At 46.4% G+C, this 23,363-nt stretch overlaps 1 protein-coding gene across 1 annotated transcript in view; it reads left to right on the forward strand.

The window, feature by feature from the left end:
* The window catches only part of UNC5D (unc-5 netrin receptor D), a 1,128,748-nt gene extending 1,105,642 nt beyond the window's left edge, over window positions 1–23,106 (forward strand). Inside the window, 2 exon segments of the mRNA XM_077484820.1 lie at window positions 6,839–7,011; window positions 7,014–23,106. Of these exon segments, the coding sequence (XP_077340946.1) occupies window positions 6,839–7,011; window positions 7,014–7,120 (280 nt within the window). The 3' untranslated portion in view covers window positions 7,121–23,106.
* Window positions 23,107–23,363: the final 257 nt, after the last annotated feature.

The raw sequence follows: 23,363 nt of genomic DNA on the forward strand, positions 1-23,363 counted from the left end.
TTTATGCCCTCACAGACACAGTGCCTCAAGGTGAACTTGGCCATGAAGTTAAAGGGTCCCTGGACTCTTCTACCCTTATTTCTTTCCTCATACCATAGCAGGATGAGTAGCATTTAGTGGCGAGGTTTGATTCCAGTCTTACGCATTTTGAGAAAAGTGTCAGCAGACTCATTGCAAGAACAAATCTGATTGTGTTTTAATAATCACACCTTTCTTCTCCATCTGCTCACGTCTTATAGCACCCACACGGCACCTGGCACCCACCTCCCAAACTAGCTGTCAGAATTCAGAAGCTTTTCTTTTATAGCACTGACTTATCTCAAGGTAATATCAAAACATGTAGCCTGTAGTAGAGCTGTATAAGCTCTAAGACCAACTTGGAGCTTGTACAGAGATAATTCAGCTTGCTTTCTGAGTATGTCCATCTGTTGGGGCTGGCATCAGTACCGGGACAGGGTTGTCCAATGCCCAGGGCAAGGATCCAGAATTGCACCCCGCCCTCTCCTCCACTGTTAATACATATTGTAGAATGGGTGTACAACCCTGCTCTTTCCTGCCTTGCTTCCCTGCACCCGGGGCAGCTGCTCCTCTTGCCCACCCCTTGTCCCTGGCAGGCATTGAAGTAAACCTGTTGGATTGACCTGCAATCACAGGTTTACATTAAAGAAGATCTATCTTTAGAATTTGTTGCAGTTCTGTACATGTAATACTTTGCCCCATGTCTCTAAGTGCTTTCTAACCTGGTCAAGAGATCTGACCTGCCCCTCTCCCCTTCTGCCAGCCAACAGCTATGAAGGAGACGGCTGATTCAAGTGCAACTTGTCTCGGATTTGAACATTTTCCTAAAACAGGTAATGGCAAGAGAAATGCAGAGGGGACGGGTGGTGTGTCAGGTCCTGCATCCCTCTTGCCACCGCTTGTCTTGAGAAACTACTCACAGCCGAGACCAGCTGCACTTATGAATCGGCCGTCTCCTTCATAGGTGTTGTCAAGATCGAGAGCACCAGGAGGGGAAGGGGACGTTGTGGAACAAAGAACTACAAGTACTTTGTCAATAGGGGGGCAGAACTATAAGAATAAATTGTAATGAACAATGGATCTTCTTTAAGTCTTCTACACACGCTGCTCAGGAGTTTTTTGGTCTGATTTTCTCAGCGTTGGTCAAACAGAGCCCCTGACCTTTGCTCATATATGGTGGGAGTGCCCCAAGATACAGATATTCTGGGAGAAAATTATAAAAGCTATCTTTGAAATAACAGGGGAAGGGATTAGAAGAGACCCATGGGTTTGCTTATTTCACGACTCGGAAAAAGGAGAGAGAGAGTATGGGTACTCCCTGGTTCCTTGCCTATTGAACTCTGCTAAGGCACTGATCCCGCGTAGATGGAGGAAACCCGACCCCCCCTCGATGAAGGAGTGGGTAGAAAGGTTAGAAAGGACACGAAATATTGAAGAGACAATCTATAAACTGGATAACCTAGAAGGGAGATATCAATATAAATGGCTACCGTGGACACAATTTGGAAAAACTGAAGGTTATTTAAAGCTACTTGACTGTCAGTAAAGAAGAAGGGAAAAATCAGAAAGAGGGGAAAACAAGACAGAGTAGGAAAAATGGAAAAGGCCCGGGGAAGGGACCGAGTGAGAGGGGTGGGGAGGGAGGGATAAAAAAAAAAAAAAAAAAAAAAAAAAAAAAACAGAGCCCCTGATCTGTATCTGGATGGAGGCCAGGGCTTAGACAGTGCCACAGCCCAACACCTTTTTGTAGAACTTTATTTTTTATTTGGAATTCTGGAGAAAGATTAACTTTTTTTGTAGGCAACCTTCTTGATTCTGTTTAATCATTCTGTTGATTGTGACATCTGTAATTACGTATAACATAACCAGGGCCGGCGCTACCACTAGGCAAACAAGGCAGCCGCCTAGGGCGCACTGCCGCCTAGGGCGCCCGGCCGCTGGTGATCTTACTCCCTCTTTCCCTCAGCAATTAACTTGACAAGCAGCCGCTCTGCTCCGAGTTCCTCCATATAGTATCAGAGGCGCCAGTGCAGCGGCGGCGGGGTACTGTATCCATTATAAAGGAAGTAAAGAAAACATCCCCTGCGCCGCTGCGCGCCCCCTGATGATCACAGTGCCACTGCCAGTGAGTGTGACCTGTCTCTGTACCACCACACGCGGGTCTCTATTGTTCCCTAGCGGCGGCGGCGGCGGCAGTGAGAGGAGAGGGGAGAGAGCTTGGACAAAGAGCAGAGCACCGGCCGGCCCTGAAGTGCTTGCCTGCAGGATACATGGAACCGGCCGGATGAGATGGAAGCCCCCGGCTGCATGTAAGTTCGGGATTGGCGCGAATTTCCCCACCCTCCTTCTCCTGGACTGTCAAGATAGTTTGTGAGGACAGGAAGCAGCGCCGCTCTGCTTGGAGTGAGGTTACCATGGCGTTCGCACAGGCAGTGAAAAAACAGCACCCAGTAAAACTGAATTAAAAAAAAACTTTTACTGCTGTCAGGTTCATATTGCATTATGTACAGAGGGGGACAGAGTTGTGTGTGTGGGGGGGGGGGGGGGTTAGAGGGACAGGACAGAGGTGTGGGGGTGGGTGCGTAGAGGAACTGATGTGCTTGGGGGGGGGGAGGAGAAAAGATATGTGGGGGAAGGGGTTACAGAGGTGGGGGGGTACAGAGGAAAACAGGTGTGTGTATGTGTGTGTGTTGTGGGGGGGGGGGGGTTACAGAGGAAAACAGGTGTGTGTGGGGGGGGGGTTACAGAGGGGAACAGATGTGTGAGGGGGGCAGAGAGGAACGTGTGTGTGGGGGAGGAGGTTACAGAAGGGAACAGATGTATTGGGGGGTCAGAGGGAACAGATGTGGGGGGGGGCAGAGAGGAACAGATGTTTGGGGGGGCAGAGGGGAACAGATGTGTGTGTGTGGGGGGGGGGGGGGCAGAGGGGAACGTGTGTGTGGGGGGGAGGAGGTTACAGAGGGAAACATGTATTGGGGGGTCAGAGGGGGAACAGATGTGTGTGGGGGGGCAGAGAAGAACAGATGTGTGGGGGGACAGAGGGGAACATGTGTGTGTGGGGGGGGGGGTTACAGATGTGTGGGGGGGCAGAGGGGAACAGATGTGTGGGGGAAAGAGGGAACAGATGTTTGTGGGGGGGCAGAGGAGAACATGTGTGCGTGTGTGGGGGAGGAGATTACAGAGGGGAACAGATGTATGGGGGGGACAGAGGGGAACAGATGTGTGTGAGGGAGGAAAAGAGGTCAACGTGTGTGTTGAGGTGAGGAGGTTACAGAGGGAAACAGATGTGTGTGGGGGGGGGCAGAGGGAACATGTGTGTGTAGGGGAGGAGATTACAGAGGGGAACAGATGTATGGGGGGGACAGAGGGGAACAGATGTGTACGGGGGGACAGAGAGGCACATGTGTGTGGGGGAGGAGGTTACAGAGGGGAGCAGATGTATTGGGGGGGCAGAGGGGAACAGATGTGTGGGGGGGGACAGAGAGGAACATGTGTGTGTGTGTATGTGGGGGAGGAGGTTACAGAGGGGAACAGATGTGTGTGGGGGCAGAGGGGAACAGATGGTGTTGGGGGGGCAGAGAGGGAACAGATGTGTGTGGGGGGGGGCAGAGGGGACCATGTGTGTGGGGGGAGGAGGTTACAGAGGGGAACAGAGGGAACAGATGTGTGTGTGTGGGGGGCAGAGGTCAACGTGTGTGTGGGGGGAGGAGGTTACAGAGGGGAACAGATGTGTGTGGGGGGAGGGGGGGACGTGTGTGCGCGTGTGTGTGTGGGGGAGGAGGTGACAGAGGGGAACAGATGCATGGGGGGAAACAGGGAACATATGTGTGTGTGGGGGGAGGTTACAGAGGGGGAACAGATGTGTGGGGGGGACAGAGGGGAACATGTGTGTGAGGGAGGAGGTTACAGAGGGGAACAGATGTATGGGGGGGGGCAGAGGGGAACAGATGTGTGGGGGGGGGGGGGACAGAGGGGAACATGTGTGTGTGTGTGTGTGTGTGTGTGGAGAAGGAGGTTACAGAGGGGAACAGATGTATGGGGGGGCAGAGGGAAACGTGTGTGTGTGGGGGGGGGGGGGGGGGAGGAGGTTACAGAGGGGAACAGATGTATGGGGGGGACAGAGGGGTACGTGTGTGTGGGGGGGAGGTTACAGAGGGGAACAGGTGTGTGGGGGGTGATTATAGGGGAGCAGATTGTGGGATACAGTGGGAACACAGGTACAGGGGGGGTACAAAAGATAAACAGAGGTGCGGGCAGGGTACAGAGGTGCAGGGAGGGTATAGAGAAACAGAGGTGCAGGGAGGGTACAGAGGTGCAGGGGGGTACAGAGGTATGGGGAGGGTACAGAGGTGCAGGGGGTACAGAGAAAATCAGAGGTGCGGGGAGCGTACAGAGGTGCAGGGAGGGTACAGAGATAAGCAGAGGTCCAGGGAGGGTACAGAGGTGCGGGGAGGGTACAGAGATAAGCAGAGGTCCAGGGAGGGTACAGAGGTGCGGGGAGGGTACAGAGGTGCGGGGAGGGTACAGAGGTGCGGGGAGGGTACAGAGATAAGCAGAGGTCCAGGGAGGGTACAGAGGTGCGGGGAGGGTACAGAGATAAACAGAGGTGCGGGGAGGGTACAGAGATAAACAGAGGTGCGGGGAGGGTACAGAGGTGCGGGGAGGGTACAGAGATAAACAGAGGTGCGGGGAGGGTACAGAGATAAGCAGAGGTGCGGGGAGGGTACACAGGTGCAGGGAGGGTACAGAGATAAACAGAGTTGTGTGGGGGGGGGGGGGGGGTGCAGCGAGGAACAGGTGTTCAGGGGATTGATGAAGCAATTGGGGTGATCTGAGGTGCTGAAAATACAGGAATTGGGGTGATTTGAGGTGTGCAGGTTCAAGTTCACCTTTGTGAAAAAATAATAAATGCAGATCTTTTTGCAAAAAGGTAAAAAAAAATGTGCATTTATTATTATTTTAGTCATTGTCAGTGTATCTGTCTGCTCGTACGGACAGGCAGTTACACAGTTAGCCTGGTGTGGGCCTGTGCTTCACGGGCTGAAGAAAAGGTGGAGACTGGGTGCTGCAAAAATCTCCCCCCACCATCTCCACCATATACATGGGCATTGAAAAGGGGTGGGGTCAGGGGCAGAGCTAATGGAGGGGGGGGGGGGGGCGCCAAAATGAGGTTTCGCCTAGGGTGTCAAAAATCCTTGCACCAGCCCTGAACATAACCCCCCCCCCCCCCCCCCGTTGAATAGAGCACCCCACATTACAACTCTAGTTGGTAGTCAAAAAACTCCATGGTGTGATCTTTTAGGGTTAGCATTCCATTCATAGAGGTGATCAATATTTCCTATGATAGGATGTAATATGATGTCCAAGGGCTTTAGTGGTGATGCACCTGCAGGCATCATCCTGGTAGCAAAAAGTTTGGCGATTCCCTTTACAGTAGAAGTGATCAGAGTGGCTATAGAGCCGGCTTAATCACTTCTACAATCGCCTTTCCCAAGCTCTTCTGTCCAATCAGGGACCTCGGGACTGCTCCAACCTGTGTCATCCTGTGGACTGAACAGAGAGAGAGAGAGAAGAACTAATGTTATTCCTCCTTCTCTGTAAGATCAGAAACTGGAAGCGATGAGGGTTTAGTCATTTCCGGTTGCTGTTTAAAAGAGAAGTACAGGGTTTCATTTTTTTCCAGAATCGTACTTACCTTGGTGGGGGCTGCGTCTGTCCCCCCCCCCCCCCCCCGCTGGCTCTAACACTGAGAACTGAGTGATCAAATACTCTCAATTGCTCACTTCTCACAGCTCTGTGAGCAGAGAGCTGGTGACTGTCAGTCACTGGATCTCTACTCAGCCCCCCCCCCCCCCCCCGGGCTGTGAAGAGGGTGGAATCAGCTCAGGGCCAGAGCTGAGCTGAGTGCCAGTCCAGGCATGTAATATGGTTGTGATCTTTCCTGAGCCTGGACCGGCTCTGTGATGTCAGCCAACAGCGGGCTCCCCGCTGTCAGCTGAAAACGGATCATAGGAGTGCACAACGATCTACATTCCTGTGATCTATGAACATAGGGTTGGTGACTGTCAGTCGATGCTCTCTGCTCTGACCGCCCCACCCCCACTCACTGCAGTGCTGGGGGAGTAATACAAAGAGAACAGCCTAGAGGCGATTCAGTTCGCATTGTGCGCTATACAAGTATTTCATTCATTCATTCATTCATTCAGGAGACTATTTATTAAAGTACGTGGTACAGCAGCCACATATCAGGAATATGAAGTGTGCTTTAGAGTAAATAAACCTTCTGATTGCAGCTTCAACCCCCCCCCCCCCCCCCCCCATACTTACCTGATCCTGATCTAGATCCAGCAATCTGCATGAGAGTAGCGGCTGCCCAAATCCCTGGACTGGCACCTGGCTCTGCCTTCGAGAGGCTAAGCTGGCCACTCCCACCCCCTCCACAGCCCAGTGCTCCATTGAGCATGGGGGGCAGAGCTGATCGAGGGACTGTGAGAACTGAGCAATCGGTGGTGTTCGATCGATCGGTTCTCAGAGTTAGAGGTGTCGGGGGATCGATGCTACATCCACCTAGGTAAGTATGATACAAAAAAAAATCACGATCTGTTCTACACAATCACTTGCTGGAGTAATCAAGGTGTTTAGTCGTTCTTGGACCTGCAACAACAAATATCAGAAGTCAGCAGTTTATGAATTTGGGGGCCTCAATTTTGGATCCCATTTTGGTCTGCAGGGTCCACAATCCTCCAATATGTAATGGTGTAATGTTTATCTGTAGAGTCTTCTGGTTGCTTATCTTTACATATTTTTTTTCTCTTTGAAGGAATCTCTGCTACTTTGCGACAAAGACTAGTCCGTCGGCGGTCATCTTGGACCTGTGGGAAGCACGGCACCCCTACGACGGAAGCTTGGATTCTCTGGCCTGTGCACTTGAGGAAATAGGGAGGACACAAACCAAACTGTCTCTGGTTTCAGAAACTCACACAGAGGATCCAGACTTACCTACAGCCGGCAGAATGGACTTTTGAGAAGACGCGTCGGCCAGCCCTGGATGGGTTTGCGGTCAAGTTTTCGGGAAAGACGAGAAGAAAACAGGATACAGTAGCAAAATCTTTGTGTGTATTTCCTAATTCCGAGTAAGTTCGGGAATGACAAAAGATCACAGAGATGAAGAACGTATGGCTTCTCCGTCCACCGATCGTGCAACATTCTTTTAAAGGAACCTTCATTGTGCAAAAGGGTTTTTGGGAAAAAAAAAAAAAAGCCATCCACCAGCGAGGGAATTTGGAGGCGCGGACTTCTAAAGCCTCCCCATTCTCTGTGGTCTACAAAGGACATACCTTTAAAAAGAATGTGCTCTTTGATTATTTAAATCAGCAGTTTTTCGAGGTCAGGGAGAGGAACGGAGAAGGAATGATCCCATAAAACGGACACTGTTACACTGTATAATGATGCTAAGTAGCACCCTTCTGTATACAGCTACCCCAAGCTGCTTTGCCTTAGAGAGAATAGAATGCAATAGCCAACACAAATGATAATTCTTGGCATGTAGATTTTGTGTGATGTCTCTGCAGGACTGAATTCCCATTGTACAATGCAAATGGTAATGGTTATCGGAGTGTTACTAGTTGCCAGCATCCGTTACTGTTGGCCAGAGTCAGTGTTGCCCAGGTTCGTATTCACTTTACAGAAGCGTCGTTTCAGTTTGTAAATCGTGTTGTGCGGTGTATTCAGCTGTCAGTAGAACAGGAATCTTTAAGAAAGCCAAAATTCAGAGTTTGCCCCCCCCCCCCCACTCAGATTTCTCACAACATGGTCATCCATTGTGTCACCCGCGCCATGGGTGTTAATGAGACCCAACCAATCAGAAATTAGAGGCCGATGTATAGAATTGGAGGAAAGGAAAATCGGGGGAGGAAGTTTCAGTTATTTATTTTTAGTGATGATTTTTTTTGGTTGCCGTACCACTTTTCCTTTTTGGTCATGTTTATATATATATATTTAGACAAAACGACGGGACACGTTCTCGAATGTAAAATGTATTTTTATCAAATGCTCTTCAAGGCATGAAATGGTTACGTATCGCCGCTCTTCATCCGACTTGGCACCCAGTCTGATGAAGAGAATGGTATGATGGTCCTAACTGTACAGTTAGGAGGCACCGAGGCTGATGAAGAGCATGGTATGATGGTCTTAGCTGTACAGTTAGGAGGCACCAAGCCTGATGAAGAGCATGGTATGATGGTCTTAACTGCACAGTTCAAGAGGCAATAAGCCTGATGAAGAGCATGGTATGATGGTCCTAACTGTACAGTTAGGAGGTACCGAGGCTGATGAAGAGCATGGTATGATGGTCTTAGCTGTACAGTTAGGAGGCACCAAGCCTGATGAAGAGCATGGTATGATGGTCCTAACTGTACAGTTAGGAGGCACCAAGCCTGATGAAGAGCATGGTATGATGGTCCTAACTGTACAGTTAGGAGGTACCGAGGCTGATGAAGAGCATGGTATGATGGTCCTAACTGTACAGTTAGGAGGCACCAAGCCTGATGAAGAGCATGGTATGATGGTCCTAACTGTACAGTTAGGAGGCACCAAGCCTGATGAAGAGAATGGTATGATGGTCCTAACTGTACAGTTAGGGAGGCACCAAGCCTGATGAAGAGAATGGTATGATGGTCCTAACTGTACAGTTAGGAGGCACCGAGGCTGATGAAGAGCATGGTATGATGGTCCTAACTGTACAGTTAGGAGGCACCAAGCCTGATGAAGAGCATGGTATGATGGTCCTAACTGCACACTCAGGAGGCACCAAGCTTGATGAAGAGCATGGTATGATGGTCTTAGCTGTACAGTTTAGGAGGCACCAAGCCTGATGAAGAGCATGGTATGATGGTCTTAGCTGTACAGTTAGGAGGTACCGAGCCTGATGAAGAGCATGGTATGATGGTCCTAACTGTACAGTTAGGAGGCACCAAGCCTGATGAAGAGCATGGTATGATGGTCTTCGTTGTACAGTTAGGAGGCACCAAGCCTGATGAAGAGCATGGTATGAGGGTCCTAGCTGTACAGTTAGGAGGCACCAAGCCTGATGAAGAGCATGGTATGATGGTCTTAGCTGCACACTCAGGAGGCACCAAGCTTGATGAAGAGCATGGTATGATGGTCTTAGCTGTACAGTTAGGAGGCACCAAGCCTGATGAAGAGCATGGTATGATGGTCTTAGCTGTACAGTTAGGAGGCACCGAGGCTGATGAAGAGCATGGTATGATGGTCTTAGCTGTACAGTTAGGAGGCACCAAGCCTGATGAAGAGCATGGTATGATGGTCCTAACTGTACAGTTAGGAGGCACCAAGCCTGATGAAGAGCATGGTATGATGGTCTTAGCTGTACAGTTAGGAGGCACCGAGGCTGATGAAGAGCATGGTATGATGGTCTTAGCTGTACAGTTAGGAGGCACCAAGCCTGATGAAGAGCATGGTATGATGGTCTTAGCTGCACACTCAGGAGGCACCAAGCTTGATGAAGAGCATGGTATGATGGTCTTAGCTGGTACAGTTAGGAGGCACCAAGCCTGATGAAGAGCATGGTATGATGGTCCTAACTATACAGTAACATGTAACCATTTAGTGCTTTGAAGAGCATTTGATAAAAAAAACATTTGGCATTGGAGAACGTGTCCCGTCGTTTTGCCTATTGGATATTGGTGGAATATGGGGAGTCCACCTTGACACTGATCTCTACATTGAGAACCGGAGGAGCATTTGAAGTAACCCACCCAAATGTTTCATATATATATATGAGACACTATTCAAGATGGTTTATCAAAGTGCACGAAAGAACTGTTTTTCTGTTTCTTGCTGCTCAGGCCAACCAATGAAATGCTTGCTTTCATTTGCCAGTGCAGCCTTAGTTCTACAAAACCAAAAAAAAACTCTTCTACATTGCCCCCCATAGGCAACAATCAAATTCAAAACCAACCCAAAAATCAAAATTGAAACTGGAATTAATGAGCCCTATTGGGCAACATAAACACTTCTTCCTTAAAGTGGTTGTAAACCTCCGAAATGAAAAATAAGCAAAGCATATCTGCTCTCTCCTCCCTCTGCTATTTAGTCACTTCTGATAGGCTACGCTGAGAACACACCATTTTGATGGGGCAGGCTATCTCTCCCAGCACACAGAAGTTGACTGACAGCCTCAGCTGTGTATGTTTCCTTATGAAACTGTGCCGGGGGGGGGGGTCCGTTCCCTCCACTCAGATCTCAGATTACACTCAGATTTCTGCTCAATGCCTCAACCCAAAGCACCAAGTGTGTTTTTCCTATCTGCTCTCACCTCCCTCTGCTATTTGTTTGAGTCACTTCACTCGGCTATGCCGAGTAACACGCCATTTTGATGGGGCAGGCTTTCTCTCCAAGCACACAGAAGTAGATTGACAGCCTCAGCTGTGTATGTTTCCCTATGAGACAGCGCAGGGGGGGGAGGGGGTGTCCGTTCCCTCCACTCAGGTCTCATATTACACTCAGCGCTCTGCTCTATGCCTCCACCCAAAGCACCAAGTGTGTTTCCTATCTGATCTCTCCTCCCTCTGCTATTTGTATGAGTAACCTCCGACGGGCTATGCCAGCAGCACAGAATTGTGGGGTGTGGCCCTTCCCTCCTCCAGCACACAGCAGGTGATTGACAACCTCAACTGTGCATGTTGTCCTATGAGATAGATCTAGGCATACATGTGGGATTTTTATGAATAATAATTATTATAAATAATTGATTTGAACAATGATTAAGAAAAGTTGTCTAAGAACAGTTCCACAGCAAGTACAGCAAGGGTGCAATCCTTACGGATACAGCAAATTTCATGGAGTTCCCAACTTGTTTCGGCCTCAATCTGGGCTTCCTCAAGGGATGCTGTCCACTTGGAGCACAAGCCTTCTAGTAAAGAAAAAATAATTATATATATAATAGTACAGAAAAAGATAAAATACAAAACGCCCCAATTTATGCACTATGAGATTGTGCAGAGGGAGTGTGTGACCATGTTTTGCAGTGTGTGACATCAGATCGCTGCAACCCCCCCCCCCCCACCTGCTGGAGCCGAGAAATATCATTTGAACTGTGTGTTTTAGGAGGCAGTGGAGGAGAGAGGGCTGCAAATAAACAATTACAATTTTGCATGTTTTCAAATTGTGCAGGGGGGTGTGTCCTTTCCTTTCACTCAGGTCTCAGATTACACCCAGGTCTCTGCTCTATGCTGTGCAGTGTGTGGCACCAGATCCTCACCCCCTGCTTGCTGGAGCTGAGAAAAATCCTTTAAGCTGTGTGTTGTAGGAGGCTGTAAAGAAGAGAGAAAGTTGCAAATATTATTTATTTAAGGTACTTATACAGCACCGTCAATTTACACAGCACTTTACATATACATGGTGCGTTCACATCGGTCCCTACCCTCAAGGAGCTTACACTCTAAGGTCCCTAACTCACATTCATATACTAGGGCCAATTTAAACAGAAGCCAATTAACCTACCAGCATGTCTATGGAGTGTGGGAGGAAACCGGAGTACCCGGAGGAAACCCACGCAGGCAGGGGGTGTCGTGGTTGGGATCAGAACCAGCGACCCTTTTTACTGCTAGGTGAGAGTGCTACCCACTACACCACCGTGCCATCCAAATAAACATGTACAACTGGGCGTGTTCCCTATAAAATTGCATAGAGGGGTGTGTTTCCTTTCTTTCTACTTAGATTGCACTCAGCTCCCCGCTGTGCTGTGTGTGACATCAGTTGCCTGCCCCCTGCCTTCTGGACCTGAGAAAAACTATGACAAATGTGTGCTTTAGGAGGCTGTAGAGGAGAGAAGGCTGCAGATAAACAGGTACAATGTTACATAGGAGGATTTCTTTCATCTCTGTGTATCACCCGAGGCCAGTCACTTCACTGGGTATATGGAGGGCTTACAACCACTTCAAGATAATAAAATGTAGCAATGGGGAAATAAAGGAGAGAATCTGATTGGTTGGAACAGTTCAGGTTTAGGTACATTGATAATGTGTTATCATTTTTGCAGCGAATAGATTCTAATTAATTGATTGGCTACTCATCCCACAGAATGGCCGTCTCAGTTGTTGTACAGGTGTCAGGACTAATTTCATTTTCCCAAAAGAATTGCTAAGACCAATCATCTGGAAGTGTCCTCATCCTGTATGTAGACAGTATTCGCTCCTCACGCACCTTTAAGGACCTCCATGTGTAAGGACTAATGTACGCATTCAGTTCCATTCCCGGGGGGGCCGGAGGAGGGGAAAACCTTACTTTATGCTCCGAGTATTTCAGAACCAATTTATTTTCTGCTCAAAGTATTTCACAACTCATTTACGTTCTGCTCGGAGTCATTCACAACGCATGTATTCATTGGATCCTCCGAACACGCTCTACGGAGATCTGCCAGCGTGACCTTCAAGAGAGCGAATTCAGAGGTCACATCGACGTGGTCTCCAGCCAGGAAGACAGATGGTGCTGAAATATTTAGTGCAAGCAGATGATTTGTTGGTGAGAGTCACCCAGACAGGAAGAAAGGTTTGGCTGACTGGCTTCCAACAATATTTTATCTCTAATTATCCGCCAGTAGCGTCCGTCCTGGGGAGGCTTTGTGTTCCGGCATCAGATCACGCCTCATATTCTCTTTCCAGAGGTTTGGTTTTATTAGGTCTAGAAGGAAGTCAAAGTCAACCAAGATGGATGGACCCCAAGATCTCTTCTCTTCTAATCATTCGTAAAAGATAGTGACCGATATGTCCCATGATCTGGGACGTATGGCTATCGGTGATTGTCTTTTACAGATAGTGACCATTATGTCCCATGGCCTGGGATGTATAGGCTATCATGATTGTCTTTTACAGATAGTGACCATTATGTCCCATGGCCTGGGACATATGGCTATCGGCGATCGTCTTTTACAGATAGTGACCCCTATGTCCCATGGTCTGGGACGTATGGCTATCGGTGATCGTCTTTTACAGATAGTGACCATTATGTCCCATGATCTGGGATGTATAGGCTATCGTGATTGTCTTTTACAGATAGTGACCATTATGTCCCATGGCCTGGGATGTATAGGCTATCATGATTGTCTTTTACAGATAGTGACCATTATGTCCCATGGCCTGGGACATATGGCTATCGGTGATCGTCTTTTACAGATAGTGACCCCTATGTCCCATGGTCTGGGACGTATGGCTATCGGTGATCGTCTTTTACAGATAGTGACCATTATGTCCCATGATCTGGGATGTATAGGCTATCGTGATTGTCTTTTACAGATAGTGACCATTATGTCCCATGGCCTGGGATGTATAGGCTATCATGATTGTCTTTTACAGATAGTGACCATTATGTCCCATGGCCTGGGACATATGGCTATCGGTGATCGTCTTTTACAGATAGTGACCCCTATGTCCCATGGTCTGGGACGTATGGCTATCGGTGATCGTCTTTTACAGATAGTGACCATTATGTCCCATGATCTGGGATGTATAGGCTATCAGTGATCGTCTTTTACAGATAGTGACCATTATGTCCCATGGCCAGGAACGTATATCTATAGGTGGCTGTCTATTACAGATAGTGCTGTCGTTATGTCCCATGGCCTGGAGTGTATTGCTATGGGTGACTTTCTATTACCGATAGTGACCGTTACGTCCCATGGCCAGGAACATATGTCTATAGGTGACCATCTATTGCAGATAGTGACCGTTACGTCTCATGGCCTGGAATTTATGGCTATAGGTGACCATCTATTGCAGATAGTGACTGTTACGTCCCATGGCCCGGAATTTATGGCTATAGGTGACCATCTATTACAGATAGTGACCGTTACGTCCCATGGCCTGGAACATATGTGTATAGGTGACCATCTATTACAGATAGTGACCGTTACGTCACATGGCCCGGAATTTATGGCTATAGGTGACCATCTATTACAGATAGTGACCGTTACGTCCAATGGCAGGAATTTATGGCTATAGGTGACCTTGTATTACTGATATTGACCATTACATCCCATGGCCTGGAACATATGTGTATAGGTGACCATCTATTACAGATAGTGCCCGTTACGTCCCATGGCCTGGAATTTATGGCTATAGGTGTCCTTCTATGAAAATCTACCATCACCTTACGACACATACACGGGGGGTCGGTTCACTAAGAGGTAAATACCCGCATACATTTTTGCCTTAAAATATCGAATGCTTAATTTATTTTAAAAAATAGTAAATTCAGTAAAAAAAAAATTTAAATTAAACATTTTTGAGATTCTTAGGGGCTTTACGACCCCTTAACCGCTTGTGTGAACGAGGCCATCAGCTGTTAACATGTATGGTGCTCTCTGAAGAGCAATCTGCGCTCAGATTGCTCTTCAGAGAGTATCCGACAAGCAGTGAGGAGGAGTTGTCTTGCCTCTCCACCACCTGCTTTAACCCCATTGGACCCCGCACAAGCACCCCACAGCATTGCATGCAATTACAGGGCACTTGAAGAGCAGCCCCATTCACTTGAATGGGGCCCGAACAGTGGGCACCACAGGAGGTATAATTCCTGTATTGGTATGTTTATACCCCTGGCTGCTGCCTCTGCAGCCAAAGCGGGTAGCAGGTGGGGGGGGTGGTAAAAGTGCCAAGCATGAATGGGAATGTAGTGTGCCTTCATTCGCAGAAAGAGCGCCCTCTAGTGAAATGTTACAATGCGTTTCCCCTGATAGAAAGAGCACCCTCTAGTGAAATGTTACAATGTATTTCCATTAAGAGAAAGAGCGCCCTCTAGTGAAATGTTACAATGTATTTCCATTCATAGAAATAGCGCCCTCTAGTGAAATGTTGAAATGTATTTCCATTCCTGAGATCAGGAGATCACATTGATACATTTTATACTTTTATTTTCCTGGCGGAGTTCCTAATATATCGATTGTTTGTACCATGAGATAAATATCCAATGTTTGTGTTTCTTTTTAGTGAATTTTTTTGTGGTATTTGCCTCACATTCAATATTTTACTTTGATGAATGGATTTTTATTATTGAATGCGATATTTCCCAAAAAAACCCACAAATATCGTATGTGATCATTGTTAATAAGCAGTCCACCCTCGTGATTTGGTGGGTCGATCGGCTGGTTTGCGGTAACGAATGAGGGATCAGAGCAGGGATCACTTCATCAGATACGGGCACATGCTGGACTCGGGTCTCGAGGGCGAAGGTTCTAGAATGTGATTCAAAGTGTGACTAAGAATGAAATGAGAAAGCGGCTTCTGCAATCGTTTAGTTCAAAATGGCCGCCTTGATGGCACTTGAAGTCCCGGTAGTGATGGATCTCATTTCCAGTAAACTCTTAGATGGGTGACGACGTCACAATTAGAGGGGCGGAGTCTCGTATTTCTTTGGAGCAGACCATTTTATAATATACCCGTTTTCATGGACTTTTCTAGGAGTCCGCCGGGTGCCAGCGATACAATGCAGGATGCAATCTATAACACGCCCTCTAGAGGAGGGGGGTCAAAGTACATTTCATCACCAGCCGCATCAGCATTATGGTTACCCTCAAAGGGCCGGTTGTATCTGTAAGATTATATACATGTATCTAGTCTTCACCATATTTAATAATGGCTATCAGAAGTCAAGGGTCTCCCATTCTCCCTCCCATCACAGTGCTGGTGCTGGGAAGAAGCTGGGGGTGGAGCTCGGAATCAAAGAGTACAGAGTCTGGAGGAGGTCCAAAGGAGGTCAGGAGTCAGCTGCCGGTGTCTGCTAAATGCTGAGACCGGGGGAGGCGGAGATGAGGGGGTGCTGCACCTGCAAAGAGAGACCCAGGACCTGTAGAAGGAGTTCTTTCCTCCTCTCTGCTGCTGACTGCTGAGATGGCGGGGGTATAACTGAGACAAGCTTCTCCACCACTACACGGAGGAACACAGGATCTGTAGGAGGAGATCTGTCCTCCTCTCTGCTGCTGACTGCTGAGATGGCAGGGGATAACTGAGAAAAGCTTGTCCAGCATTACAGGGAGGAACACAGGATCTGTAGAAGGAGTTCTGTCCTCCTCTCTGCTGCTGACTGCTGAGATGGCGGGGGGGGGGGGGCATGGACGAGCTTCTCCACCACTACACAGAGGAACACAGGATCTGTAGGAGGAGATCTGTCCTCCTCTCTGCTGCTGACTGCTGAGATGGCGGGGGATAACTGAGAAAAGCTTGTCCAGCACTACAGGGAGGAACACAGGATCTGTAGGAGGAGTTTTGTACTCCTTTCTGCTGCTGACTGCTGAGCTGGCGGGTGGAGGGGGGGTAACTGAGAAGAGCTTTTCCACCACTGCACAGAGGAACACAGGGTCTGTAGGAGGAGGTCTGTCCTCCTCTCTGCTGGTGATTTCTGAGGTGGGGGCTGAGAAGAGGGTGGTGCCACAGCTGCAGGATAAGTGCAAGGGCCATATGAAACGCCCATTTTAAGCCCACGGGCTTTGTAGTTGTTACATGTGCTGTAGAACAAAAACTGCATCCATTATTTAAAGTGTGGGTATAAATATTGAATGGTCTGCTCCATAGAAATATCGATTATTATTTTCCAAACAGAACGTCTCACTTCCTTGCTCTCTGACACCCCTGTCCTTATTTTAGTCTTGTGGATAACGAGTGGCTCTATTCTCTCATTCATTCCCTCATCCTGCACTCCATTACACAAGAAGGAAAATGTATTGCTTTCTATAGGCAATAAGGCCCTTACATACCCTATGCAGAAGGTCCTCAGTTATTTGTAATTCTACCAGCTACAGGGTTACAAGACATCCATTCCTATACAGTACAATCACAACAGTGTTCAGAATATTCTTGTTCATGAATGTCCTCCTGAGTGTAGCAAACCCAACAATGTAAAACATGTCAACACAAAATCAAGCAGATACTCAGCCAGGTGCACGTCTAAATAAAACTGGAGTCGTCTCAAACTGGTCACACTTCAGCAGAGTGAATTCTGATTGGTTGTTAGATGTGGCTGTCTTTAAAGCTGAATTCCAGGAATTCAGCCGTAAAAAAGTGAAGGCACACTATGAGTTAAGTCCAAGGAGGTGCATGACATCTCCTGAACTTATCTCTATTATTTCCATCTGACAGGTTTATGGCTCTGCCGAGCATACACTGAAACTGCAGGCTGTAAGAGAGGAGAGAGAGGCACACAGAGCAGCTATGCGCCCCCCCCCCCCACATCCCCTATGCTGCCCATTCAGAGAAGCCTTTGTATGTTGTGAATGAGTTTTGTGAAAGGCTTCTGTGTTTGGATAGGAGGGGAGGGGTGGGAATAGCAGTTGCGCTGACTCTAATGTTGAAGATGCTTAGAATTGAAGCATCCTGGAAATACAGCAATATCCATCTTTTAGGAGTGCAGGCTGTAAGAGAGGCACACAAGACAGCTGTGTCCGCCCCTCCCCTCGCTGCCCATTCAAAGAAGCCTTTGTATTTTGTGAATGAGTTTTGTGAAAGGCTTCTGTGATTGGATAGGAGGGGAGGGGTGGGAATAGCAGTTGCACTGACTAATGATGAAGATGCTTAGACTTGAAGCATCCTGGAAATACAGCAATATCCATCTTTTAGGAGTGCAGGCTGTAAGAGAGGCACAAAAGACAGCTGTGTCCGCCCCTCCCCTCTGCTGTCCATTCAGAGAAGCCTTTGTATTTTGTGAATGAGTTTTGTGGAAGGCTTCTGTGATTGGATAGGAGGGGAGGGGTGGGAATAGCAGTTGCACTGACTCTAATGTTGAAGATGCTTAGACTTGAAGCATCATGTAAATACAGCAATATCCATCTTTTAGGAGTGCAGGCTGTGCATAGCAGCTGCACTGACTCTAATGTTGAAGTTGCTTGGACCTGAAGTGACCTGGAAATACAGTGATAGCCGTCTTAGGGCAAAATAATTGGCAGATGTAAGTAATAAAGATAAGCCCAGGAGATCTCATGCACCTCTTTAGATGCATAGTGTGCCTTTACTTTTACAAAGGAGCTGAATTTCTGGATTTCAGCTTTAAGAATAAGAAAAATGTATTGAATAGGGCTGGCCCATCCAACGTGAAGAACATTGTATCCAGCTTAAAAAAAAAAAAAAATTGGGACTTTTCAGGGGTCAAAAGCTCTCAGGAACAGAGACACATCTTGCTGTAATTTAAAATATATGATTAACATATATGTCTACTTGACAATATTCTCTTCACATGATCATTATGATTGTGGGTGGGATAATTATCTTTGGGGATTGATTTTATTGGAAAAAAACATTTTTCATATATGTATGAAAGCAATGGATTGATTCTATGTCCCCATTCCCGAGAGCTTTTAGCATCTAAAAAAATCCAATTTTTTTTTGGAGGTGGATACAATGTTCTCCAAGTTTATCAAACTTCAATATTCGGATGGGTTAGCCCCATTTAATACATCGTTATTCCCAAGGGCAGTAACCTCATTGGGTACAATGCATAGGGACGTGGTGTCTACTCCATCTATCACTGATACTCTGGAACTATTTAAACTTGAAGAAGATTAATATAAATCACTAGAAAAAGAACCAACCTCAAAAAATGTTTCCAAGTATAGAACAAACCTGGAAATCGTACAATCTCAATGTGATGTGCAGAATAATGGAGACAGCAATACGATTAGATACAATATTTTATAATACATTTCCCTTTTGGGGTTAATAACGTATTGTGATTCTGGATACAGACCAATGTCCAGTGGAAGGTTATGAGAGGCCAGATGATAGGAGAAGAAATTGTGTTGTTGAGTATCACCACAGGATGTCCAATCTTCAATGTTTTGCAATAGTTCTTCAGATGATAGGAGAAGACGCAACATGCGTGGAGAGACTTGGGGCAGAATATTGGTAGAGGAAATCAGACGACGGTAACTCTGCCTAAAAGTCAAGCTTAGCCTTCCCCAACCTTCTTGGGTTTTAAGGGAAATTATTTAAGCTGAGGGGCCTTGAAGAGCAGTAAAGACCAAACATGAACCTTAAGATACATGGTTGGATTGACTGCACCTAACGTGTGCTGTGGTGCCATAGCCACCTCTCCCGTGCCCATGCATTGCACGCACTGTAGTGCACTACTGTGCTTTTGTAGTGTGCTACACCCTAAAAATTCTGCAGGCGCATTCTCTTGTCTGCCCTGGTGCATTGCATGGGCTATATTAACGTAACACATGTCAACGCAAGACATAATGTGCTTAGAGGCCACACAGCAAACAGGTCAGCTGTGAATGGACCCCAAGGCTTGTTCTGTACCTGCAGTCATTCCAGCAGCTGATCATGTACAAAATAGATTCTGTAGCATTGAAAACCTCATCCCAGCCACCACCAGTCTGTAGACCATTTCTGCTTGGTGTATGCAATGGTCTCCCCTCTACCATTCTTTATGCACAATAATCATTCAATCGATGTTTGTAAAATGTTGATTCTTTCTTTTTTTTTCTTTGGTTATTTTAAGTTCCTGATAGAATTTTCTTTGGTTCTGAAAAATAATGACACTTATCCTACATTACTACAATTCTGGCTCAATTCCTGGGTATCTGACATTTGGCTGAACTGTTAAATATAATGGTCTCATATGGTTATGGAGAATGCTCTAGAATCTCTATTCACAAATTCTAGGTTGTGGAACACAAGAAACTTTCAATAACTTCAGATTTCAAAGATTGGCGAACTTTCTTGGGGAATAACATATTACGCCTCCCCTTGACGTCAATGGGGGCCACAGAGCGTTGAGCAAACAGGCTCCTTTGGCATCAACTTGGTTGTTCAGCCTCAAGACCAATCAGCAGAAGCTGTTATTGGCTGTATACTGTACTCTCTGTGCCTTGTCCAATCAACAAAAATCCTGAATGTTACATGTAAAACACATGGACGGTATCCTTAAAGGACAACTATCACAAAAAATATTGTACTTGTTGTATGCACAAACTGGCTTTGCTAGGTTTAGAAACAAATCATATTACCTATTTGATTAAAGTTGACATAATTGTTATTATTGGTATATTTATTACGTGTTGTCAGACACAGTTTTCCCCAATCATGTCATCCTAATAGGAATGCACTCATGGTGGGTCTTGGATTGAAATCTCCTAATTGTGTTGTCCATGCGATCCTCTGAATGCATGCTGAGGTTCCATCAATAGAACTCTCCTTATGGATCTCCTCCAATGGCACTGGGCTCCTAATTCTAATTGTGCACACAGTCCTCCGAATGCATGCTGAGCTTTCCTTGATACAACCATCCTTATGGGTCTCCTCTAATGGCACAAAGACTTCTAACTAGATTGTCCAAACAGTCCTCTAAATGCATAATGAGGTTCCCTTAATAGAACCATTCTTATAGGGTCTCTGCTAATTCTGTTGTCCCCAATTATAGGGTTTCCTCTATTGTCCTCATGGTCCTCTAAATGAATACTGAGGTTCTCTCAAGAGAACCATGCCTCTGCGTCTCCTCTAATGCCGCGGGGCTCCTAACTACATTGTCCAAACCGTCCTCTGAATGCTTGCTGAGGTTCTCTCATTAGAACCATCCCTATGGGTCTTCCCTAATGTCTACTGAGGTTAATTTGATAGAACCATCCCTATGGGCCTTGTCCAATGGCACAGGGCTTCTAATTCTATTGTCCACACAGTCCTCTGAATGCATGCTGAGGTTCTCTTTATAAAGCCATCCCTATGGGTCTCTTCTAATGGTATGGCGACTCCTAACTAGATTGCCCAAACAGTCCTCTGAATGTATACTGAGGTTCCCTTGAAATAATCATTCTCATCAGTTTCCTCTAATACTATTGTCCCTAATTATAGGGTCTCCATGAATTCTATTGTCCTCCCAGTTCCTCTGAATGCATGTTGAGGTTCCCTTGATATAACTATCCCCTTGGGTCTCCTCTAATGCCATGGGGCTCCTAACTATACTAGTTACATAGTCCTCTGAATGCATGCTGAGGTTCGACATGGGAACCACCCCTATGGATCTCCTCTAATGCCTACTGAGGTTCCCTTGATAGAACCATTGCTATGGGTCTCCTCAATGGCACAGGGCACCTCCCTATATTGCCCACACAGTCCTCTGAATGCATACTGAGGTTCCCTTGATAGAACCATCCCTTTGGGTCTCTAATGGCTCAGGGAATCCTAACTAGATTACCCAAACAGTCATCTGTATGCATGCTGAGGTTCCCTCAATACAACCATCCCTATGGATCTCCTCTGGTGCCTACTGAGGTTCCCTCAATACAACCATCCCTATGGATCTCCTCTGGTGCCTACTGAGGTTCCCTTGATAGAAATGAATCATCCCTATGGGTCTTCTCTAATGGCACAGGCCTCCTCTCTAGATTGTCCACACAGTCCTCTGAATGCATACAGAGTTTCCCTTGATAGAACCATCCCTATACGTCTCTAATGGCATGGAGGAGCCTAACTAGATTGTCCACACAATCTTCTGAATGCATTCTGAGGTTCCCTTGATAGAACCATATTTATAGGTCTCCTCGAATTCTATTAGCCCCAACTATAGGGTCTCCTCTAATGATATTGTCCTGCCAGTCCTCTGAATGCATGCTGAAGTTCCCTTGATAGAATCATCCCTATGGGTCTCCTCTGATGCATACTGAGGTTCGCTTGATAGAACCATCCCTATGGATCTCTAATGGCACGAGGACTCCTAACTAGGTTGTCCAAATAGTCCTCTGAATGCATATTGAGGTTCCCTTGATAGAACCATTTTTATAGGTCTTTTCTAATTCTATTAGCCATAATTATTGGATCTCCTCTAATTACCATATTTTGTCCTCACAGTTCTCTGGATGCATACTGAAGTTCTCTTGATAGAACCATCCCCATAGTTAGTAAGGTTGAATAAAGACACCAGTCCAGTGAGTGAGTGTCTACCCCTATCCCTATCCCTGTACATTGCACACTCACATTGGTCCCTACCCTCAAGGAGCCCACAATCCAAGGTCCCCATTCATCTATTAGGGCCAATTTTGAACAGAAACCAATTAACCTACCTGCATGTCTTTGGAGTGTGGGAGGAAACCGGAGTACCCGGATGAAACCCACGCAGGCACAGGGAGAACATGGAAACTCCAGGCAGGTTGTGTCCTGGTTGGGATTTGAACCAGTGACCCTTTTTACTGCTAGGTGAGAGTGCTAACCACTACACCACTGTGCGGCCCCTATGGGTCTCCTCTAATGACACTGGGCTCCTAATTCTATTGTCCACAAAGTCCTTTGAATGCATGTTGAGGTTCCCTTGATAAAACCATCCCTATGGGTCTCCTCTAATGGCATTGGGCTCCTAATTCTATTGTCCACATGATCCTCCGAATGCATGTTGAGGTTCCCTCGGTAGAACTACCCCATATGGGTCTCCTCTAATGGCATGGGGCTGAAGTCATATTGTGAGTAATATATATATATATATATATATATATATATATATATATATATATATATATATATATATATATATTTACAATGGAGGTGCAGAAACCTGCAGGTACTAGGACGATATACAAAACAAGTCATTACTTACCTGTGGTTTGCTGCACTTTCTGAATTCACCATCAATTTGCTACAGTTATAGCTGCTTCACATCATTGTGAGTGCATTTTGAATACATTTATGTGAACTTTAAACATAATAGGCCACAGGGAGGATTTGTTTGGAAACCTGACAGCTATTACTATATATGTACAACTGGGACAGGGTTTTTTTTTCCCCCACGATAGATGTTCTTTAAGAAAAAAAAAAAAATTAAAAGTGTGCACTTGCAACTTTTTTCAGCACATGTACATATCTCTATAAATATATATATATATAAATTAATATATATGAATATATTTGGTAATGCCAAACAGCTGTGTTATATTGTATTGAGAATTATCGAAAACAATGAGACAGTCTGGATGTCTTTTTTTTTTCTCTGTAGAGTTTGCAAACCTTGTATGGCTGCTGCCTTTTGAGAATAAGTGTACAGAAGTCAATTCTTGCATATTAATTATTTACTATTAAAGAGGGTCTTTTATCGATGTTTCGGTTGTCTTTCTCAATGATTTGAGCTTGAAAGAAATTGAAACAATAAACATTTGAAGAAAAGAGTGAAAATACTAATCACAGCTGGGTTCCGGACAGCTTGCCTAGGTGGAAGTGGTGTCACTGGATTGCATTGGTTGCATTGGTTCTCGACCATGGGGCCACGACCCACTGCCGGGCCATGGCCTCCCTCCTCCTGGGCATCCAGCAAGCTGCAGATCTCCTAACCTCCCACAGTGTCTCCCAGCTCCCATA

The sequence above is a fragment of the Lithobates pipiens genome, unplaced genomic scaffold, assembly GCF_037356315.1.
Source record: "Lithobates pipiens isolate NorthernLeopardFrog02 unplaced genomic scaffold, aLitPip1_a1.2 Scaffold_162, whole genome shotgun sequence".
In the NCBI taxonomy this organism is placed as follows: domain Eukaryota; kingdom Metazoa; phylum Chordata; class Amphibia; order Anura; family Ranidae; genus Lithobates; species Lithobates pipiens.